Here is a 24,323-nt window from a genome sequence, read left to right as displayed (position 1 = left end):
AGCGTGCTTCCCTATTAGTCGAGAAAACGTATTCATATATAGCGAGGTGTGCGAGCTGAATACTTGTATGTAGGACCACAACGTGCTTTCGCATTCTGCAACGCATTCTGTAAATAAAATACGCAGCCAAGCGTAGATTTTTATCCCCCCCCCCCCCCCCCCCGAAGGAAATTAAAAAAGAGATATGCAGACCCCACGCACTGTGGGAATCGATGTAGGCGAAGCTTTCTGTGTTTTTTGCTTTGACAATTACGGCGAACGCTTAATTTCTTCACCGTTTCGTCCAACACGAGATTGATGACTTGAGGTTAAGCACTGCGTGCACTACTACTGTTTGCCTGGGTAGTACTCACATAGAGGAAGGTGTTTGCTTGAGGTGGTGTTGTGCGCCATACTTCATACTGCGCACGCCATACTGCGTGCACTACTACTGTTTGCCTGGGTAGTACTCACATAGAGGAAGGTGTTTGCTTGAGGTGGTGTTGTGCGCCATACTTCATAACCTCCGAGAGGCTTGAGCATATTCATTGCCTCACATGGCACACCACATCGGGGCACAAGTATTAAACTTGAATTGTGGGTATTTACGTGCCGAAACCACAATCAGATTATGAGGCACGCCGTAGTGGTGGACTCCGGATTGTCATTTGTCACCATGACGTTTTTTTTTTTTTCGCCCCTGTCAAAATGCGGCTGCCGCGGTCGGGATCAAACCCAAAATATCGAGCAATACCATGGCCGCAAAGGTACCGCGCAGTGCACAGAAGTGTTGATTTGACGTGTGACCACTTCCGCAATGTCCCCTAGACACTACGGTGCGCTATAATGCGGCTTTGCTTCTGCATGCATTGTGCAAGTTGTCCGCTTGACAAATTTGCGTGCTGGGTATTTTGCTGAAATAGAAGAAAGGAACCATGCCGTATCGCAACCACTGTCGGGTCTATTCCATTAGCGTTTCCTAGCCTTCTCATGTCAACTTTTCCTGTCCCTGACACCCCCCCCCCCTCCCCCCCTTGTATGGGAACTGGGAAAAAATAGTGGCAAGCTTGTTATGAATTCATTTCGTGACTGTGTCGATTCTACCCATCTCCTGGCTCCTCTCTGCCCATCCCTCTTCGATTCTATCTAGCTTCCCTCTGCACTTGCACGTTAATAAAAAAGTAAGTGCTTGCGAGGAGTCACTGATAACTACAGTTGTCATAGGGCTAATGCGGTGACTCCCGGCGAACTCCAGAGGGCATTGTGCTCATTCGGCGTGGTGTGCTCCAAAGGAGTTTCTCGCGTCGCCTTTCCTCCCCGACTCGCTCATATTATGTATACACATGTTCTTAATCACTTCCCGACGTGGTGTGCGAGACATCAGCAGCAGCAGCAGTGGGAAAGTAGAAGGAATAGGCAAAGAAAGCTTCGTCTTGAAAGTAGCAGTTTCGGCCGACAGGCGAAGCATTGACAGCGATAGCAAATTATTCGACAACTATATGGAGAAATGTTCGCAGTTTTATTCGCAGTTTAAATTACAGTAATCATTCACTTAGTAATAAAATTATCGCAAATGTTGTCACTCGTAAAAAGAAAACCACAAATGTGGATGCCCGCGGAACTCTGTGAAAGTGGTGTAATCGTACACTTGCGGTCTGATTCCCAAGAAGGTTGAAGCTGACTTCACCCAGACAGTTGTGCCGTCAACAAAGAAAATTAACTGCCAAGTATCCTTCGAATAATGCGAGATAACATGAGAATTAAGGATGTCGCATCACCATGGCAATAAATCACATAATACTACGCAGTCCATGCTTAAAGAACAGCCCGGCAGCACGTTTCATACGCTCATCTCTGTGTTTAGGCAAATAAACGTGCTCGCTTGTGGTCTTCGGGTCTCGGGATTATATATACGTGTAGCGCTTAATTCTTGCCACGCGCTGCATACATGCTGTGCTGGGACCGTGTAATTGTGCGAGGAGACTGCGCAGTAGCTCGCATATTAAAAAAAGAATAACGAGAAAATATTAAAGTACGATATGCCGAAAATAGATTAGAGACTTCCTTGCTGCTCTACATAAACGTCTACACATGAGCCGGCTGTCGCCCAGCGGTCTTCCTCTCCGCCAAGCTAAAATCCTTTGCTCGAACCTTGGAGAAAGGAGGAGGAAAGAGAAAAAAGCAAACATTGTACACTTTCAACGGAAACGAAGTATAACATATAGCGCTATTTATTCGCTCTTAAACTACTAGTAGTGGGCAGAATACTGTCGTATGCAGTTGACTACTGGACACATTCACCTCGTACACATCAAATGTATTCAAGTTATCATTAATGCACTCTCCAAACGACGAACTTTTGAATTCTTTAGCAAAAGTAGAATTTTTAACGTCCATAGCTTGTACGATCGGAAATAGCAATATATAAACCTAAAATAAAGTTACACAATACATTATTTCACCAAAGTACGGGAGAAAGAACATGATGTGTAAGAAAGCGTGATGAACCATGATAAATACCCATTCCCCGTTTAAATAGAGGCAAACAACGGTTACAACAGACATATTCATCAATATATTCCTCAATGCTGAATATGTACGAAAAAAGTTGACTTTGCCCAAATCAAGCGAACCTTGTATTGCCTCCCTTGTGTCCGCGTCGGTGTTGCCATAGCAAGCAACGCGAAAATAAACATTTCTTGGTGGGCTGCGGATTCGAACCAACCGACTTGCGCATTGCAAGCCCACTACGCTAACCGATTGAGCCACTGTCAGTTCAGCGTATGTGCCCTTAAAAGCGGTGCTTTAAATGCATGAAGAAGTAGACGCAGCGCATGGCGTGAGCTAATCACAGGCGTCTCCTCCCTCGGGAGGAGAAGGATAGGAGGAGGGAAAGGGTGTGATCGCGTGTTATCTCGCCTCGCGTCCGGTGTTTCACGTTTGTTCAGGTTCAGTAGTCAGATGGGGAGGCCACGTTTGGCTTGTTCTGCCTAAGAGCAGGCTGCGTTGGAAGGAACGGCAGCGCACCACGTGCCTTGCGTTCGGCCGAAGAACAGGCAGCCTTTGATGAAAACCGCCGGGAACTCGCTCGAGAAAGGGCTCGCCGTCGACGTGCCGACCTCGCCGTGAGGGAGCGCTAAGCCGGGCTGTTACGACAACGAATAGCCGTGGATCCCGCGCTTCGCTTGCGCCTCTCTTCACGGCAGTGGAAGATATTATGCTTCAGAGCTATACAGTAGCACTGTACTGTGGTGTCGAGAAAATGCCTAGAGACCGCGGCACCGGCTTAGCGAAAACTTAAGTTACTTCTGTGCACTGTGGAATATTCACAATAGATTTCATTGGCTAAACAGGCACGTGTAAGCTATACTACTTGATTTCAACCAGCACGCCTAGGCTGCGAAAAAGAATAATGCTTCGTGGCCCCTGCGGTCTCTAGACTTTGGTTGTGACTGTACAGTTTTGCTAGACCAAGCGCAACTCTGCACGAGTAGTGAACTTTGATGCTTATAACGTTTTGATGCAAAACTATCGTAAACTGCAGTCGTACCCGCTTGCTGAAATTTCAAAGTTGAACAATTCGTCGAAAATCGTTGCCAGTTGTCTCCTTTTTTCCCATGCGACGTAATGCTTTTGCATACTCTCCTTTCTTTTCTTTATGTGGGGGGGGGGGGGGGGAGGAGGCGAGAGGCGGTAAAAGCGAATTGGCGAAAACAATAAAATAATGTTTATCTAAATTTTACACGAAAACAGTGAACGCGCATGAGCGCTGTTCAACCAATCGCTCCCTGTTTCGTTCTGTACCGTTACGTTGACAAAATAATAAACAGAATGTGACAGCAAGTAGACGGTAAAAATAATTTTTTGCAGTGTTCCAAGCAAAAAGTTGACAAACTAGTTATACTACGAAGAACCAAGGTACGGTGGAAATTCAATTAAACAGAAGACAAACCGACTAAACAGATAAACAAATTAGTTCAGCGCCTGTCGTGAGTATTTCTCTGCATTGTGTTGCCGTTCTTCTTGCGCGGATTTTACGCGAAGATCAAGCAACTTGCCCAGCAATTTTGCAGATAAAACAAAGGGTGCCTTGTTTTTCCCTTGCCTCTTAATCCGGAGTTCCTCACTGCAGCGTGCCTCATAATTAGATCGAGCTTTCGGCACGCAAGACCCCAGAATGAAGTGAAATGAAATTCAGACAAAAAAAAGCACGATGTACATGTAACTAGTGTGTTAATTTACCCCGTCTGATGTATCGATTTCTGGCTTCGTGCCATTGAAATTAAATGGTATTGCTTTCTTTTCTCACTGATGCAGCCAATGCTACACAATATGTGGCTCAGAGGCCTAGTCTAGATGCGGCTTTCTTTTCTTTCCAGTAGCCCGCTGCAGAATGGAACGGACTAATAAATTTGGCGCAGGTTAATAAGCTGTTCCACAGAAGAGAAATATCGTAAGAAACCAACAAACACTGACACCAAGGACAACATAGGGCAAATTACTTGTGCTTAATAGATGAAATAAAGAAACGACATAGTTTGTTTATTTCATTCATTAGGCACAAGTAATTTCCCCTTTGGTGTCCTTGGTGTCAGTGTTTGTTGGCTTCTCATGATATGACTAATAAAAATCGTGTCCCTCGGATAAACATTTATCTCCTCGTTTATTACAGAAGGGAGATGTATTTCGAACGGAAATATTTGTCTAAAATGATGATTAGGCCCGGCATGTTTACACTATACTATAGGCATTAAAATAAAAAGTTCGTTTAACGTTACTATCGGTTAAAGCTAAAACAAACGAAGTAGAAAAAACAACGCATTTTTCTTGCTTGGCTATTTCTCAGCGAATTCACGAAAGCGTGTTTCACGGCAGTGCTTCTTAATATAGCCGGTGAGTTGGCAAGGCTTATCAATTTTGTACGAATTCTCAGGATTGCACCATTTTCGAGATATTAATTTTCGAATTGTCTGACAAAATGCATTGGCGTTCCGGTTACCTTTTTGCTTGAATGCATAAAACAACGTTTTCTTCAACAAAAAAAAAACACATCACCGCCCAATCACTCCGCACAAATGGTTAACCTGCGAAGATGAAACGTGCGGCCCCGTCGTTTATCACTGGGTTAATCCCGACGGTTCATTAAACGATGGCTTGGAAGGCTGCCGGATGCTCGGTACTCAGTTGCTGCTTGCGCTCGGCTGCACGAGCCTGTTCTTGTGCCCGGCCTGCAGAATCGGCAAGGTGTAGACTAACTCGTCCCCGCTTCTGCTCGTGGCGTTGCTGATCGAAAGCTGCCTGCTCCTCAGGAGTGCGTATGAAGCGGGGCCTACCCATTTCCGAGCCGGAGCCGCGCGCGCTTGGCTGCGACGGAGAGCAACGGACGTCACTACTGGCGCAGCCAATCGCGCACCTCTCCTCTTTCTTTCGTCCATGCGCATGGGGTTGTGTCGGAGGAATTTCCGGCGTACAGGCGACCGACAGGAGGACGGACGGAATGAATCAGCTAGCCCTATACACCTTCGCTGTAAAAGTGGAACCAGAGTGAATTACTTACAGGGAGTTTGATGGTGCATATCTCCGAACTGGTGTCATTCTGGAAATTCATTCCAATTACAGAGTCTTGCAAACTTATCGGCAACAATTCCTTTATCGCAATATGTGTCGTAAAGTCCTCAGTGAAGAAGTTTATTTGTGGATTTTTGTTCATCGGTTATTAGTTTTGATTTCTTTCTTTATTATTTTTTATATTTTATTTATGTTTAATTATTCGTGCAGTAATGTCCGCCTCTCTGAATAATCCAACACAGAGACTTGAAATCTGTTTTCATCCGCAAGAGGCGATTTCTAAAAATAGCGTAAAATGAAAAACTGATCACCCTGTACAGCTATCAGCATCGAATGTTCGCACTAACGCTCTGAGCGCTAAGTCTTGGCGTTGGAACAGCTCGCCATTATCATCGCGACACTGACTCCCCCGCCCCACAGTGTAGCTTCCAAGCCTCACTTCTCGTTTGGGAAACACTGCACTACGGAGGACATGGAACGATGGCCTGCGCATACCTCTTCAATCGAGCAGCTTGATAAGTAGCAGTATGAGCTTCAGGCGCCCAATGGGCGCGAAATGATCTTGCACGTTGAATTCCGTGGCTTGATTGGCCAGGGCCGGCACTCTCGGAAAGCTGCGCTCGAAGGCCTCGAGCTCGAGTCGCGCCTCGTCCTGGTTGCGCGGGAATGCCACCGCGATGGTGTTGGACGTGGGGCCGAAGCTCTCGCCTAGGCTGCGCATGAACGGATCCAGCCGGCTGCTCTGCATCGCGCTGAAGATGGCCACCGAAGTCACCTGCAGCGCGAGACCCAGCCGGGGCTTTTAAGCATACCGCCCACAAAGCATCCTCCTTTAAATTTTAGCTATCATCATCATCATCATCAACAACAACAACAACAACAACCTAGTTTATGTGCACTCCATGCGATCTCCAATTACCCCTGTCCTTTGGCTCATCTGCATGTTTGGAGTGACGCCTGACACCGGCGAAAGATGCCGACAGCGAGTAGGGCTATACTAATCGAGGTACAACCAAATTAGGAAGGCCCACTAACCTTGAACAAAGACACTCCCTCACCAGGACAGGAATTGGGCTCCCCGGTCTAGTATTTGGTCACAACCTCCCTGATGATATCTACAATTAATCCACTGCCCTCAGTCCCCAGCAGCTGCGAAACACCTGACCAAGGCGGCTTTGATAGCTTTGCCTAATATCTCCCGAACTTCGCACGCAGGACCTGCCTGTCATATGTTTCTAGCTGAGAGGAGATGCAGTACGAAAGATGTGGGATGTAGCGCCCAGGCTTGTTGTTGGAAGTGCTGAAGTCGCGCATTCTAAGGCAAGGCATATGTACACATGGTAGCGAAGGTGCCATAAAAGCCCGTACGTCCTCCAATGGCGGCTGGTGGAGGCAGGGCAGTGCCATCTACATTTTGCAGGGCCAACTTCTTAGTGAAAAAAATCTGTTTGCCGTTCGAGGCTTGTCGCGCCAAGTCATCTAGTGGGACTTTTGGCAGTGTCAAAAAACTAGTCGTCTACTGCGACTTCCTTTCAGTATAAACCAACTAGCCCTCGAAAATGTCGTAATTTCGTATTTATGTCCAGGAACGTTGTGCCTTGCCGACAATTGCTGATAATCGCTACAGCAGTGAAAATATTGCTAGAGGATCCTCGAAACGCTACCGTTAATGATACTGAGAGACTCATCCAGGAACTTCTGTAGTACGCAGATTATCCCGAGATGCAACCTTGTTTTGGTTGGTGTTTGTGTTCTTGTTTTAAAAAGACACTTCGGTGCGGTATTGCTCAGTCGCCTAATCTCTGCAGTCGTCCTGAATTTCATATGTTATCTCCGTAGTCGCGGCTTTTTGTTGTATAATAAGTGCACATCGATGGGAGGGTGCAGTCCCGGCGTCGCACGTTAACTTCCTGTGAAAGATGCGCGTTCACGACACACGAGCTGCGATGACCTTGACAGTGTTTACTGTTTTAAATGATTAACAACCTGTAACAAGATTTATATCTTTTAATTTTATTGGTGAATCTGATAAAAATTCTTACGACGGCATAGTACCAGCACTACATAAACTTAAGGCATTTTTAAGGCATTATGCGAAAATATGCCCATTTCATAACCATTGCAGTTCCGCGATATTTTACTTCCATTCTTGACGTTCGCTTTACTATAAGCCGAAAATTGAGTCCTGCCTTCTGTGCCACTCAGTGCTCAGAACTAGTCACGCACGATTTTCCGACGGGGTTCATTTACAAGAAATGAATGAGGCATTCGCGCTGAAGTTAAGAAAACTTTGCACTGTGTATACCTGACCAAAGAGTGTAAAAATTGTTTAAACTTTTGCCCGTCACAATAGTTCCCGATTAAGGATGTTCCGGCTAAAGGATAAATAGGAAGACGCTAGATGCTTACATCGTAGGGTTATACAGATATCAAACAGCATGCAGAAGCAAACGGGCCAAAGTTTGCTGAACTAGGCTGTTTCTTGCATGTCCAAGGATGTCAAACAGCGCAAAAAACCGAGCGAAAGAGGAGACTAGAGAATGTGCCTATTGTCTCTCCTTGCGGCCCCGCCCCATTTCTGACGCAGTTTCATCCCCTTCGAGTAAAGGGGCAAATAAGATGACCTGACTAGACGAACAGAGTAACATATGTGTTCTCATGTGGCCGAAGAAATATAGCGGCAAAAAGCAATTGAACATCGGCGGGATGATTATGTCTTGTGTTCAAGCAAGGAAAGCACTGAAGACTTGTACGATACGTTGCAATAGCCCGAGCAGTACTTGGCGCACGTGACACTTGCGTGGCTGCTTTCTACAAGGCAGAAAGTGAAACAGTAATTGGAAGGAATATGTACTTTAAATGTTCGCAGAAAACCGACGGCTACAGGAGAACGGCACAAACAGCGCTGTGTTCATACACCGTGACTCGTTCTGGGTCATTTTCGTGTTGCCGTCGTTTTCAATGCATACGCCTCAAGTATCGATCCGTTACGGAATACGAATTCGCCAACATCTAGGGACCTTGTCTCGTGGTCGCGCAAGCCGCCCAGGTTTCTTAACGAACACTAGCGTTGCGGAGAAGCTACCGCGTCTATCAGTTTCCGCAGATTCGATGGGGCTAATATACATAGCAACATAAAGCATAATTACTCGGAATAGCCACACGATTTCCGCATACACTGTACAATACAACCGAATAAAAACAATATACCTTCTAGAGTAAAAATAATCGCTACAGTCGGCACAATTTCTGCGCCCATACGACACGAAACATAGCGGGTGGCGTCCAGAAGAGCACGCTCCGAACATCGTCCATCTTTCCACGTCAAAGCTCAGTAAAGGCAGCGCCCTCTCAATGAGCGCGCCTCTGCGCTTATATGCTCAAACGAGAACTGCGATCAAAGGTACACTAAAGACAAATACAAACGACATGGGCTGTTAAAATGCATTTCTGGAAACCTTGCAGTACTTGTTTTGTGACAAGGAAATGCTTAGTTTATGAAACAAATTGAGCTTCAAGGGTACGCATACCTTTAGAGCAATTCAAATTGCCCGCGCCCGAGCGGGGGAGTGGTGACGTTGCATAAGCCACCACCGGCATTTACTGCCGTCGGTGAGTGAAACGCCATCCGAAAGACAGCGAATTTCTGCGCAAAACTCAAACGCGCGACCATGGAAAAACCGAACCAAGAAACAACGTTGGGTTCGCCGCTGTAGCTGCTCTGGGTCATGTGACGTGGACCGTTCGGGAATCCCGAGACATAACATGGACGTGGAATTCTCTTGTACCTGTGTTGCGAGTTTGTACCTGTGGTTTGTGAGTTTCGCGAGCCCGCAAAACCAGTGCAACCCTACGTGATAACGAAAACTACTGAGACGTGATAGCGCGGGCGGCGGATAGTGGAGAAAAAGAAACTTTTCGTCCGTCCGCGTCGTTGTGAAGGGTATCGTCGATGAGATCTTTTCTTCTAAAGATTGCATAAAACTGGAGAAGTAACATTTTCTTTCGCGTCCTAATGCAAAACGATTACGTTTTTATTACAAGTCGTTGAGTACTAGTGAGAGAACAATAATGAGGACTGCCTTCGCCATCGGACTACTGCTTCCATATCCCGGGGGAGTCTAATGGTGTCCTGCATTTACCTCAATTTCTCGATTACTAACGCTCACTCCATGATAATATTGATACCTTAGATGTTGTCAAGCACAATTCACTTCATCTTCGCTTGATACTTGACTTTAGTGCACTTCTAAATCACAGAGTGTAATTACTACACCTCAAGATGCAGAGCAAGCAAATGGCACCTTGCACAAAACAAAACAGTATTTCCCGGTACCTGGGGACATCTCGATATGTTTACTCCAGAAGGCTGTCGCTTGACTTTAGGCCATCATCCCCAGATCCTTCGTGTCTGGTTTTTCGCTCTATTTAGCTGCGCTTAGATACAGTTGAATAAAGTTTCGAGAGAGCTGTGCAACCTGCCCGGTCGGAAACCGGTGGGAGCAGGGTCGAAGAATTCTGCGCTCACTCGTCGCGAAGCTTGTAAAACGTCGACGTCAGAGAAATGGACCGAAGGTTGTTGATTGTGTTGGGCTTGAAGTAGTGCCCGCTTCTCCGACTCGTGGAGGTCGCGACTCATCTATTCGTACCACCCTCGCCGGAAGCGCTTCGCGTATTGACAGCTTCCGATGAAAGGGTGAGCCCGTTGATTGTGAATCGCTATTCTTGGCCATTGACACTTAGAGGGAGCATGGATGTGTAGAGATTCGGATTTGCCGGAGTCGTTAGCTGAGCAAAGAATGCCGCGGCCGGCAGAGTCTTCGAACTGCCCTTCGGTTAGCTCAGCGCCAAGCTGTATGTTGGCTGCGGTACAAGCAGCTTTAATTTGCCGCCGGGTGATTTGTCGGCCTGCCAAAGCCTGCTAAAGCCGGATTGTCCGTCGAGAGACCTGCAGTGTTTAAAACCAACGTAAGGGGTCAGGTTGCTTCGCATGTCGCGGCAAGCTTGCGTGGTTTTTTGCGCATCCCGAGAAAGTCCTGTATAGGCAATCGTGTTGTGTTACAGCCTCAAGTTTTTTCTCCTCTAGTCGATGTTTTAACCACAGCGCATTAGGTTGAGATAAATTGGCTATTGTATTACAGTATTGAAGTCTGACTTGGGGCTTGCCGTCACACTTGAGTATTTGAAGTGCTCCGCTTCTCAGCTCCTGTTCCAGCATCAGAAGTCAAAGAATAAGCTTTGACAGCTAAAATATACAAGGGCCCACTGCAGTTTCTTATACGGGAGAGGAGGGCAAGAAAGTAGCCGTTTCAGCCATACTGCGAAGCAATGACATGATAGCTGGCGCAGTATGATGCACAGCAAGCCTTGCACAGTTCTGTTCTATGCAAGATCAATGTTTGTCGTTCGCACCTACGAATGGTGAATACTCGCAGATGCCCCCAAGCAATCTGCTTTCGGGAGAAGAAAACTTTCTTCCCCGTCGACTCTGCTCCAAGTCGTCATAGTTTGTGGAGGTAGAGTTCCATGGCTATGAGAAAGTGGAATGACACGTGCGGTTCGTTCTTCCTGGTTTTTTCTATCCTGCCTTTCAATTCTTACCGCTGGCTTCGTCCTTTCGCTGCTGGTTTATAGATTAGCTGCAGAGCGTAGCGTCAGCCACTCATAGTTCTCCCGGTGCGTATTCTTTTCTGCTAAATCATGGGCAGTGGCCGCACTATTAGGCGTAATACTGTACTCTTTCCAGCGGTATCGGTTAGAGCAAATGTTCGCATGTGCGCCGGAGCAATACGCTGTCCAGATGAAGTAAACTTCGCTCATTGTGGAGGTAGCGCTCCCCGATGGTGAAGCTGGGAACTACTTCGTCCTTCCTCTCCCGTACAGTGCTTCAGCCTTTACCCTTAGCTTTATTGAAATCATTTCATCTAGTTGATGGTCCAGGAATAAGCTGCAGAACATGGCATCAGGCAATCAGAGCAGATAGCGGCGCGTCTGCTGTAGCAACGGCAGAGTGGTTGAAAGGCTTTTCGCCAGTCTAAAATGAATGCTGTATTTAATCTCGCCTAATTATGCTTCTGGGCCTCCAAGGTTTCTGGTGATCTAAGATGGCAGATCAGAACGCAAACATAGACTTCAAGCCGATACGGATATATTTTTGTGCCAAGAATAAGTAGGTGTGTGGCAGCGTACCAGTTTCAAAACCCCGATCCTGAATGGCTCCCTAGAGTTGAGGCATTATTAAGCATATGCTATAGTGGGTTTGAGGATAACGTTCATAGAGGCTGGTGCCCCTGAAAGCGCGTTTTCGGGAAGAGAGAGAGAGAGAGAAAACTTTATTCGGTCCACTATAGACGTAAGCAAGCTCCACGTCACCTGGCTAGGCCCACTCGGGGACCATCAGGTGAAACCTGACGGCCCTCTCGCGAGCCCTCTGGACTGCCAGGATTTGAGAGGTCTGATCCTGGGCCTTAATTAACTTCATCATTTCCTCTTGAGTGAAAGGGGGACCGGCAGAGGCGCAGCCCCACAGGACATGTTCGAAGTCCGCATAATCACCACACAGAGGGCAGTCCGGGCTTGGGAACCGTTCGGGGTACATTGTGTGCAGCGCCGCGGCGCTCGGGTAAGTGCTTGTTTGCAGAAGCCTTAGAGTGACTGCCTGGGCCCTGCACAGCGAGGAGTGCGGCGAAGGTAGGAGTCTTCTTGACATATAATTATATTTGCAGATTTCGTTGTACGAGTAGAGAGGCTCGGGTCGCCCAGGAGAGGACGCGTTGCCCAGCGCACGGTCAGTCAAACCTCGTGCAGCCGAGTGCGCCTCCTCGTTGGGGTTGATCGAGGCACCCTCAATGGTTCCAAGGTGCGCAGGGAACCAGGCCAAAGAGTGATGTTTCATGTCTTTGGCACTTTGGATGATACGTAGGGCCTGGGGAGCCACCATTCCCATCTGAAAGGCCCTGACAGCGGCCTTGGAATCAGAATAAATCGTGTCGTGTACACTGTCCGTTAATGCAAGAGCAATAGCAACCTGCTCTGCAACGCTGGAATTAGAAGTGCGGACGGTAGCGCAGCTAAGGATTTTAGAATCACCGTCGATGACCACTGAGGAGAAGGCCTCTTCTTGAACATACGAAGCAGCGTCTACGAAGCATGTTCGGTCCTTGTTCAAGCGGGCACTGGCGAGCAGAGCTTTACCCCTGGCTCGTCTTCGTCCTTCGTTGTAGGTGGGATGCATATTTCGTGGCAACCGGTGTATGTAAATCTTGGACCTTACGTCGCTAGGCAGCTTCACAGCGTCGAGACTGACGACCGTGGGGTTACGTCCCAGCTTGCCAAGTATGGCTCGGCCCGCTGGCGTACCGGAAAGTCTGACAAACTGGGAAAATTCTTGGGCTTCAATGATTTCTTCGAACGTGTTGTGAATTCCCAAATTGAGGAGGTCTTTTGTGTGCGTTCGGATGGGAAGGCCGAGGGCAAAAAAGCTTGAAGACTCTTCTGATTAGGGCATTGATCTTGTTGCGCTCCGATACGAGCCAGTTGTGCATAGCCCCTGAATAAGCGAGGTGGCATAACACGAAGGCGTGGATAATCCGGATCAGATTGTCTTCGTTGATTCCGCGGTACCTGTTGGCGATTCTTTGGATCAGGCCGAGGGCGCTTTCGGTCTTGGAGCAAATGCGTTTGAGGGCGGCTCCATTGGCCCCGTTCGACTCGATGAACATTCCTAGGACCCTGATAGTGCCTACCCGCGGTACTGGGGAGCCCTTACCGGTGAGTAACGTAATGCGGCTCTCTGTTGCTGGCTTCCAGGACCGGTGTGAACCGCCTCTGGGCCTCTTCTTGTAGAGCAAGAGCTCGGATTTAGCGGGCGAGCACCTTAGCCCGGTGGGGATAAGATACCGCTCCGTCACATCGATGGCCTCTTGCAAAGCACCCTCGACCTGCCCTTCACATCCACTGGAGCACCAGATGGTGATGTTATCCGCGTAGATCGTGTGGTTAATGTTCGGGATTTTGTTCAAGGCCCTCGACAGGTTGATCAGGGAGATGTTGAACAGCGTCGGAGAGATCACTGCCCCCTGAGGTGTTCCCTTTGGCCCAAGCTGGATTTCGTGGGTCAAAAACTCGTCAATCTTGAGTCTAGTGGACCTTGAGGAAAGGAAGGAGCGCACGAAATTGTACGCCCGTTTGCCAACGTTACACTCTGCCAGGCTCTTGAGAATAAAGGCGTGCGATATGTTGTCAAAAGCCTTTTCCAGATCCAAGCCGAGAATTGCCTTAGTGTCGGCGGAGGTAGAGTCAATGATCTGGTGCTTGATCAGTCTCATGGCGTCCTGAGTCGAAAGCCCCGACCGAAAGCCAATCATGTTGTGTGTATAGCATTCGTTAGACTCGAGATGGTCAGTGAGGCGGTTAAGCATGGCGTGCTCGGCCATCTTTCCAACACACGTCGTCAGGGAGATGGGCCTTAGATTGTCGATGCTCGGCGCCTTACCTGGCTTCGGTATGAGTACTGTGTGGGCTGCTTTCCAGCTCTTGGGAATGAGGCCGCTGCACCAGATATCATTCATCTTGTGCGTAAGGAACTCGATTGAGGCGTCGTCGAGATGCTTGAGCATCTTGTTGGTGATCCCGTCGGGCCCAGGGGCAGATCTGCCGTTGAGGGATGCGAGAACTCGCTTGACCTCAGCCACGGTAAAATCCTCGTCCATAGATGGTACGTCACGCCCTTCGTACTCGGGAAACTGGGGGGGCACCGGATCGTCCGTGGCCTCCAGGTACTTGTCTATGAGGTGCTCCGTGACTGCCTCATCTGGAGTCGAGTCGGTCGCCAAATGGACAGCTTTCGCCAAAGCTCTCTTCTGGTTGGACTTGGTGTTGTCATCGTGCAGTAGGTGCCTAAGGAGACCCCAGCTTTTACCGTTCTTGAGCTGGCCCTCCACCGAGTCGCACAGTTCGTCCCATTGCTGCTTGCATAGCACCTTGCAATGAGCCTCTATCATCTTGTTTATATCGGAAATTTTCTTGCGTAGTCTTCTGTTATGGCGCTGAGTCTTCCATCTCGCGAGCAGTGCCTGCTTGGCTTCCAATAGATGCGCCAGCCTACTATCCATCCTGTCCACCTCCAGATCGGTTGTCACCTCCTTGGTGGCTCTAGCCGCATCCTTCTTTATCTCGTCGCACCAAGAGTCTAAGTCCATATCATCGTTAAGGACGCGCTCGGAGCGGTTGGCTCGGAACAAGTCCCAGTCAGTGAACCTAAAGGTCCTCGTTTTGTTACGGGCAGCCTTGATCACCGCTTCGATGATGCAATGATCGCTACCGAGGTCCATGGCTGTGTTGGTCCACTTGACGTTTTCCAGGTTCTTGACAAAGGTAAGATCCGGAGTCGTATCTTGGCACACCGAGTTCACAAAAATTTTTGACTTTGGTAATAAGAAAGTCACTCAAAGGTACGACCTATGAATCCCAATCTGTAGACCACAGTTCTCTTCGACGCTCAACATCTCGCGTTTTCTTTAATTTGTTCTGCTTCTTTCTTCATTTGCTTATAAACGTCTCGCAGAGCAATTGTGAAATACTGTAGCCAACACCGGTGGACATCAAAACGACTAGCAAAGTGAGCCCATAATTGGCATCGCTGTAATGGCCTTCCTAGATGAGATAGAAAACGTGGGTCACAAAAGCGGCGGAAACTACCCAGCTAGCCCAGTAAAAAGACGCAAACTGGTCTAAGGGAACTGTTCTTCGGTAATGGAAGGCTCTTTCCTGTGCACGTGGCACACATTTAGCACCTGGATTATCCTGCCGGTGGCCTCCTCCGTGAAGCGGGAGTTGGCGACGTCCGCCTCCTGGGTACCTTCGGTCACGTGCAGTGCTTCGAACACGAGCACGCCGGGCAGCACGTTGCTGAAGACTGCGCCGCTGCCTCGGACCGTCGATGGAACGCGGTGGCGTCGCGGGACGGCAGGCAACGCCGGCAGTGATCCACCGGCTGGGGCAGCAGCCGCACCAACCGGAACGGCTTGCGACTCGCCTTCGGAACGACGCGCCTGAGCCTGGCTCGGTCCAGTTGGTGACGATTGGCTGTGTCGATTGTAATTAAGGATTGAAGTACAGGGCACGTAGGGAAGATGGCGCAAGTTTTTTACAGGCGACAGCCGGTGACTTGCACCACAGCGCTGTCCCCGTCCTCACCCATCTGCTTCTCGCCAACAGGCAGCTGTCTTTCGGCAGTTAGAAACCCACACCTTCACTACTCGCCTCTTTTCTACTCTTACCACCAGACCTCCTCCTCTCAGTCCTACAAGCGCGGCACTGTGGGCCTCGACATCTAACCCACCTTTCCTACCACTGAAGCGACTTCTTCCTCCCTGTCTTGTATGACCACACTATACTTCCGCATTGCACGTGGTCTGACAATGCAGTGTAATTCGCTTCTATCTACAGACTATAGAACTACTTTAGAGATATCAGTCCTGTATGACATCATGGGTCACAGAAATATGGACACTTGATGTGATCTATCGTGGCCTAACACCGAGGAAGCGTCAGCCCGGGACCAACTTTCCACAAGGGGACTTGCCTTTGTCCCCAGTTAATACGACTACGAATGTCCTTTAAACCATGTTCTTCACAACCTTCGCATTCGTGGCATAGTTGTAGCTATGCGAACGGGCTGTGCAGTACTGCATACAAAGTGACCCAGAGAGTGCGATGAAATGAGAACCATCTTGAAATATCGCGTAACGGGACGGCACAACAGAAAGGAATAAGACTAACACACAGGCGCGAATTAACGACTGCTTTTATTGAAGACAGACCCACAGATATACATATCCGTAATTCGTGAAACAGGAAGGGATTAAACCAGGCGTGAAATGAATTGCATTTCTGCATTGTAAAGTGGAATCGATGTTTCGCTTTCACAATCCTGACCTCCTTTTCTGATAAAAAATGCCTCTAACGTTTCACGAGTGCTTTTTTCTTGCTCTCGTCTAGGATTTTCACGCCACGGAAACATGGTTCACAAGTGGGGCAGCTGCTTCAATGGTCAGCAACGTGTATATTCTCCTTATCAGCTAGATATCTTGCCCTCTCCCTGAATCGATCATGGATGCATCGTCCCATATAGCCGATGTATTCTTTTCCGCAGAATAGGAGGGTCTGATACACGAGGTTGTTGGAACGCTCTAAGGACGCTTCTCATGCTTATTTTTACAACCAACATTTTTGTCTGCACAAGTGATGCCTCGGCTTAGCTGAGTCTGCTTCTTGCGGGCTGAAACATACTGTCGGCACGTTAAACCAAGTATCCACTTTTTTCAGCAATGTGGGACCTTGTGTATGTACGGAACTACTTCCGGCCTCTGAGTGCCCACCATGTTTCCGCGGCATTCTTGCAAGCATGGCGCTTCATATTCTTGTGAGGCGTTTCCCCTACTGACACTACGACTGCACCAGGGAATCCAGCTGAAAAGAAAAAAGCCTTCGCAGTTGTAGATGAAAACTAGCTTGCACATTGTGAAAACACCACTTTCGGAGCGCGGATTCTAAACAGCGTGTCACAATGCCTTTCTTAATTATCTTAGAGTGAGCCGATTTGTATGGGAGGCGCCTTTTTTCTGTAAGCCCAGCACACGGGGCTTTGTCGAGTGTGCCAACAATGTCGTGTACGAGATCCCTCTATCTTGCGGGAAAGTATGCATCGGCCAGACGGGGCGATGCATCAATGACCGATTCAGGGAGAGGGCAAGACATCTAGCTCATGAGGAGAATATACACCTTACTGACTCTTGCAGTAGCTGCCCCACTTGTGAACCACGCTTCCGTCACGTGAAAATCCTAGGCAAGTGCAAGCAAAAAATCGCTCGTGAAACGTTAGAGGCATTTTTTATGAGCAAAGCAGGTCAGGATATTGCATTGTACAATGCAGAAACGCAAAACCTTTCGCGCCTTGTTTAATCGCTTCCTGTTTCGCGAATTCAATTTTTCCTTGTAACGGTGCACCTGCGCAGCTTTCGAATATAAATACCTGTGGCCCTGGCTTCGATAAAATTAGTTGTTAGTTTTCGACTGTATTCATCTCCCTTTCCGTTGTGCCGTCTCGTTGCGCGCTATATCAAGATATATCCCTCGTGTCAGAATACCAACTATCCCTACGTTTAACTCTTTTAAAGCACGATGAAGTTTCGTCGGGGCAGCGCGTCACCCACCCCCACTTGCTGCTATCGGCCTCTTTACAGCAGCCAAGCTGGTCGGATGCTCACCCGGGGACAGAGCTGTCCAGCGGCGGCGGTTGCTGCTGGTCGTCGTACGTTGGCGCAGGTCGCACAGCTGGCTCGGCGTGGAATAGAAACTCGCCGAAGACACCCTCGTGTGAGCTGTCATCGGAGTCGTCGCCCGGTCGGATGAGCTCCAGCTTGAAATACACAATGACAGAGTCCGGGGGCAGCAGGTCGCGCACGGAGTCCACCACTGGGCACGCAGAGACAGACACGCACGCATAGTGTGATAGCGCACGCTGCTTCGTAACTTACAGCTTCATAATATAATTGGTAGGCCGACCGGGTGGGACAATACCTGCATGCACCAATGTTCCCGTGTGTACTCGAAGACATCATGTACAGGAACACTGTCTAGTTCTGAAAAGCTTCAGTATAGCCTACAGCACGTAGTTCATTGTGCAACAAGAGGCCCTTTAAAGAGCTAAAGCGCCATCAACTGTTACTGCGCACGAGCAGTCACGAACACGTGCCTTCGCTTTTTTTAATGTTTGGTCTTAAAAGATCGCTTACACAAAATTTCAAACTCGAGATGTTTACGTTCGACGTCCATGCATGCATAGGTTGCTCTGATAGAATATTAATGGATAACGATACCATGAACGTATTTCAATATAGTTTTACTGTCAGCGCGGGTGGCTGGTCTAAAACTGCAGCACTTCAAGGCATCGTCATCAAAAATAACTTGTTCAGTGGCTCCTCGGGCTCTCGGCAAATCTTTGCCTACTCCACGAGTATTGCTGACTTCATACATCTGGATACTAGGGATGACGGTAATACTTGCGCGAAGTACGACGGGCTAGGCGCTGCTTCCTGGCTTCCATGTCGTAATGGCCGTCGGCAGGCGTCTGGACAAACGGCACGCTCTTACGCCCTATGTTTACGAACTACCGTACCGAACCGATTTCCGAGAAGTTGAGATAGGATGTGGCATTGGCTCGAGCGCAATACCAAGAACGAGCTCAAGCCGTTTGTGCTAGAGCCGGCGAAGTCAGCAGCAAGGTTCTTTCTTTGCAGGTGCCATGGCCACAGCCGATGCGCTCGCGTCTATCGCCGTTCACGGACAGCAATGCGCACGTTTTCATATTCACCTTCATGGCTGCTTCTAGCGTTGTCAATTTCCGACCCGCTGCTCTCCAGGGAATAAAGTGAAAATGGTTTGCTATATACACTATGGCAGCTGCTGCGACTTGTACATCCGTCGACCTCACTTAGCGATGACGACGACCACGATTCTGACGGGTAACGACGCAGTGCATCACGTTCGCTAAAAGCAGACGAATTCTGCGACTGGAACTTCAACAAGCTCGCTCCTCAACGCCACTGGTTTGTGAGAGCACGTGATCGTGTTTCCGCCTAGTTTCTGGAGTGCAGTGGTGCGGTCGGCGCTAGGCTAGCTACGGTTCCTGGCGCGCGTGCTGAATTTGCGTGGGAAAGTATCATAATTAGTGCTGTTATCACTCAATATTCGTCACGTATTTACATGCACTGGTCTTTCATTACATGGTTAATAGAAACATATCAATTCATCAACCCATAAAAATCAAAAGAGTCTTTTGTGCTGCCAAATGTCTTTTAAACACGACCTTGGAGATAGAAGACAAATTACTATTGCTAGGGGGGGGGGGGGGGGGGAGGTTGAGGCACCCTACTCGGGCTTGATGTTACCAGCTCGCTTTCAGCATCGATTTAAAGGGACACTTAAGCGATATATTTAGTGAAGCTTTATTAGCACATTTGATTTGAAAACTGTTACAGCGCTACCACATGCATCCACAAAGTAACAAGGACGAGACACAGGCGCTCACTGTCAACTGAATTTTATTAACAGAAGACGGATACCTTATATAAGGGGAAAGGCGGAAACGAAGGGGAAGGGAGCGATACAATCTGGAAAGAAAATGACATTGCGCATCGATGAACATACGTGTCAATAATCTATGGAAACAGACACAGAAAAAAAAGAACTGGAAGAAAGGCAAGGGGTACAAACAGATAATCAAATCAGTAGGCGGTCGCTTCCAAAAATTGAAGCTCTGCAGCAAAAAGCGATACAGAGGGGGTGCTTACGCACTTGCTGCCATATTTCTTTATGTGGAACGCTTCAAAACTGACGCGCGCCGTCGTGACGGCGATCTTACCGCGAATCTTAGTCTCTCCCAATCGAGCCTCGCAACCTCTGCATTTAATTACCTGCGCGACCAACTCTGCGTACCGGTCCTTTAAATCACTTAAATTTCGGGCATGTTCGCCCAAGCGTTCATTAATGCAGCGGCCGGTTTGGCCGACCTAACCTTTCCACACTTCAAGGGAATGGCGTAGACCACTCCTGTGGAACACTTGATGAACGGCTTGTCATGTGTGCACTAAATCAAGTATGCACCAACTCGCCCAGAGAGAAGTTGTAATGAATTAACACATTAGTTTACTGCGATAGCAATACGGCCAGTCTTTCTCGAAGATGAAGCCCGGTAAGAACAGAAATAGCGCAACAACAATAACAACGCCTGCCAACGCCGGCCTTAACATTCTCGCATCATCCCACCGTGACTCGCATTTTGAAAGCGTCTGCTCTCCGGTTTAGCCTCTTGTTTATGGAATAAGGATGATCACGTTAATGCATCGTAAGGACGCCCCAAATGCCTACCCACACAGGCTAGAATGTTCCTCGACTCTACGCATCCACCTCGGCTAAAGAAAGTGCAAGGCAGCGCCATCCCTCGACACCAGTGCTGCTCTTGTACTGCAACACTAGTGCGACACTAGTGCTGCTGCTCACTGCTCTTCTGTCAAAGTGCACAGCAATTTTTAAAAAGCGTAGGGTCTTGCGTTGTCGAGGCGTGGCATTGCGCTAAACTATCTGTGGAATGGAAGAGCGTCCAGCGGAGGATCGTTTGAGAAAGCGGAGCAATACCTAGCAAGCTGATATAACCTTTACTGTGCCATCAAACGGCCTAAAAACGTGAAGATACATTGAAATCCGTACCGTTGACTTAGTGGCGCTCAAGTTTCAGCACGAAGTTCGAGAAAGGATTGTTTAACTTCCAACCCTTCTCAGCCAAACGAGATTTGTAAAGAATACCTTATGAGTTCATAAAATATGTATTGTCGCTTTCTAATGACCCTTCAGTAAGACATCAACGTGATGCTGCGCTGCTTTCTTGTGGCTTTCGGCGGAAACCTACTGGCCTGTTCACTGTGCACGCTTACCACTCCCGTCCTCATCCAGGTCGGCGTGATAGGACAGGAACACAAGCGATGGACGCATGCCGGCCAGGCGCGCGATGTTGCGGTAGCGAGCTAACTTTGAGCGCAGGATCTCTGCGCATGCGTGAGGCCTGTCCGGCACGGGCTCTGGGCCCGGCTGCTCCGATTCCTGCGCGCGCGAACGCACATTTGAAGAAATGGCTGGCCCTGCAGCAACCAGTGACGCCTCACAGTAGACGTAAAGTGATAAAGGCCGCAGTCTTAATGGCAACAGTTTTCGTCGTAAAGGCAACAGTTCTCCGCGAACTTTCGTGATGACATTTAAGCTCGATGAAGCCATCGGTGAGAAGGTTCATTTGACGCGTCGCTGCGATTGGGTACCAGGCAAATAGAAACGCCGACGCAGAGAACGCTTGTGCGACTCAAGAAGCAACCTTTGACCTTGTGTCAGCTCTTTATTTCCTCGCTCAAAAAAAGTCACGTCGTTAAACCTTTATAGTCAGGCACAGAAGGGCGCTGACTGACCAAGGCTTCAATTCCGCAAACTCAGCATGTGCGTTAAAGTCCACAGTTTAAGAAGAGAATCTATGAATATTTTAAATGGTGCAGCTGAGAAAAAAGCGACTTTTGGTGGCGGAAATCACTGTCCTTTCATTATTTTTTGGGCACAGAAGGTTTCTCTTGTCGGTAATTCACCTGAAGAGGGTCAACAGCACTGCATATGTAGTATACCTGACATACGTGCAAATATGTTACATAGTCTTCACTAAAGCAGTGAAATTAGTACTAAATGGTCAATTTTGGACTGCGCCAACGCACTTGATTCCCTGGTACCTGCAGAAGTGCATGCCATTAACATTCCAGTAGAAAGCGTGGTGCCAGTCATAGCTTCTTTTTTTTCTTCTCTTAGAAGAGCTGTATGAAAGGCAAGAGTAATAAAATATAATAATGACCATCGTCATGAATTACTTGTCTTTGTCTTCTCCTCCATACGCTTTATTCATGTGCGCACGCACTCATCTGGACAGAATTGCTACCACTGCTTTGACACATTAAATTATTTAGCTCGGTATTAAATCACGGATAATAGATATCCAATTCAGATAGCTTCGCTACAGAACAATGCGCATCGTTCACTCATTTCTTTATCACCCCACGCCTTTACAATATATTCGCACAATTTGAGTGAAAAGCGGCTGTGCGTGGACAAGCTGTAGTCATGATCATCTTGGCAAAATATTGTTAGTTACGACGAAAAATTCAACCAAAAGCCAGCGTTCGGTCTTTAGCCACGAGAGAGCCTACACTCTAGCCCCCAATTGATAAAACATCACTGGTGACGTCGCAAAATCTGCAGCGGAGAAGCGCCGTACTATTTTTGCACGAAGCCAAGCGCGAGCCGGCTATATGTCGGCGGAGAGGCAGTGCGTGAACATTGTGGCCGGTAGTATTAAAAAAGAAAAAGAAGAACGCTAATGTGATGCGAAACACACAAAGGCATCATTCTCCATTGAAAAAGGTAGGTCACGATGCTCATTGGTGCCGAAGAGCACGTGGGAGATGGATCAGTGTACGCATGCGCGTGCGCGTCTGCACGTGTGCGCGTGCGTGCGCGTGTGCTGTGCAATTCTGTTGCGACTGCACCTTTTTCAAGAATCCTTAGACTGACGTTCCTCAGCGATCTTCTTTGAACTGTTTAAACCGAACAGAAATTTTCGGCTGCGCTTCTTTTCTGGTCTAAACCTGTTCAAAGCTTCGAAGCCACTGCCCTTATTGACCGTACTTGTTGTCCATTCCCGCACAATTTTCGCCGCTTTCACGGCCCACAGAATGAGAGGGACCGGCAAGTTTCTCGTGGACATGAGCTTTTGGCCACTACACGTTCTACGAGAACCCCGTAACACGGCATCGCGCAAAAGCTCATTTCGAGAACCACTATAGCTTCGAAACGTTTGGCAAAGACTACATGTGTCGCTGAAGCGTCATCTTTTCTGTACGGCTCCAAGATGGTAGAGTAAAGCTTTTGGCAGGAATTTATCTTATGCACCCTCACCATGGTTGATACGATAAAGAATGAGTTAGCCACCGCAAGTACAAAAGCATTAACTGACCGGTGAACAGCAGATGGAGACGGATATTAGTTTCTTCCTCAGCAGAGCCAGTGCGACCGACTGCCAGAGCCGGTTCACCTCGGCACACGCGAAGAGCTCCTCGGTGCCCAGGTAGTCGAACACGCTCTCCACCACGAAGTCGTTGCCGAAAAAGTCGCTCACGTCCACCACAGAATCAGGCTGTTGGTCGCAAGCGGACATCGCTTTGCTGGCTGGGGACGCAGCCATCCAGGGGACCCGGGAAAGGATGCGCGCGCCTTCGGCACGTTCTTCTCCTCTTCTTCTTCTTATTCTTCTTCGAGAGTGCAATTCAACGAGAAGCACAGAGGAAGCTTCGATCAAGCGCTTTTCTTGGATTAAGTTGGATTTCGTTGTACGATGGCGCATGCCCACTGTGGGTGATTGGCCTCGATTTGAGGGATATTAGGAAGACGCCGGTAGTATTTAAATTGGTTTTAGAAAACAAATTTTCTACTTCGTCGTTCCCGCCGACATGGGTCATTGTAGATGCGGGACTTGGTAGGTGTCGCTGCTCGATGAAACACGTTGACGCCAAGATGGAGCACTATGTATGTATCAGTTCGTCTGTGCAGGTCTTTCATGAATCTTTTTGACATAATGTCTAACCATCTTTAACCCGTTAACATGCTTAGATAGGGTACTCCGCGCACTTTCCGCGGGCTATCTACGCTTTTATCAATCTAGGTTTGTATCTAACCATTTTCCCGCCTGTTTGTGTCCCTCGGCAGGCAGTGGCCGAATGGTCGGCTCATTGTGCTGCTGTGCTCAGGGAACAGGGTTCGAAACCAACTATCGGGCTAACTTGGGTGATTGAGTACGTGGCAATGTGTACGTACGTGAGACTTTTTAACGACGCTCTTTCCCTAGAACATAGGTCACTGTATACGAGACTGGGTAGTTACCGCTCTTCGATGAAACTCCTTGAGGCCGACTTGGAGCATCGGGCATGTGCGACTCTGTCTGTGCTGGCGTTAAGTGAACCTTTTTGATGCCAACTTGTGCCACTGGGAATGTGCCAAGCATGTGCCGCTATTCAATGAATGTCTGACGCTAACTTGAGTAACTTGGTATGTACCACTGGGAATGTCCCACTCTACAATGGCGACAAATATGATTTAACTTAATCCGATGCTCAGCGGAATCGAGCCCGCGT

The 24,323-nt window shown here is 48.3% G+C and overlaps 1 protein-coding gene across 1 annotated transcript; it reads right to left on the bottom strand.

The window, feature by feature from the left end:
- Positions 1-1,487: 1,487 nt before the first annotated feature.
- Positions 1,488-23,377, bottom strand: LOC129384879 (uncharacterized). Its single transcript, XM_055070468.1, has 6 exons — positions 23,150-23,377; positions 21,042-21,207; positions 17,817-18,024; positions 15,342-15,633; positions 6,043-6,322; positions 1,488-2,130 (listed from the first exon to the last, which is right to left on the bottom strand). The coding sequence occupies exons 1-5, from the start codon at positions 23,375-23,377 to the stop codon at positions 6,047-6,049; spliced, it is 1,170 nt and encodes a 389-aa protein (XP_054926443.1). The 3' UTR covers positions 1,488-2,130; positions 6,043-6,046.
- Between the last annotated feature and the right edge of the window lie 946 nt (positions 23,378-24,323).

Source organism: Dermacentor andersoni, chromosome 5 (genome assembly GCF_023375885.2).
Source record: "Dermacentor andersoni chromosome 5, qqDerAnde1_hic_scaffold, whole genome shotgun sequence".
NCBI lineage: Eukaryota > Metazoa > Arthropoda > Arachnida > Ixodida > Ixodidae > Dermacentor > Dermacentor andersoni.
This window is presented reverse-complemented; position numbering and strand designations above follow the sequence as displayed.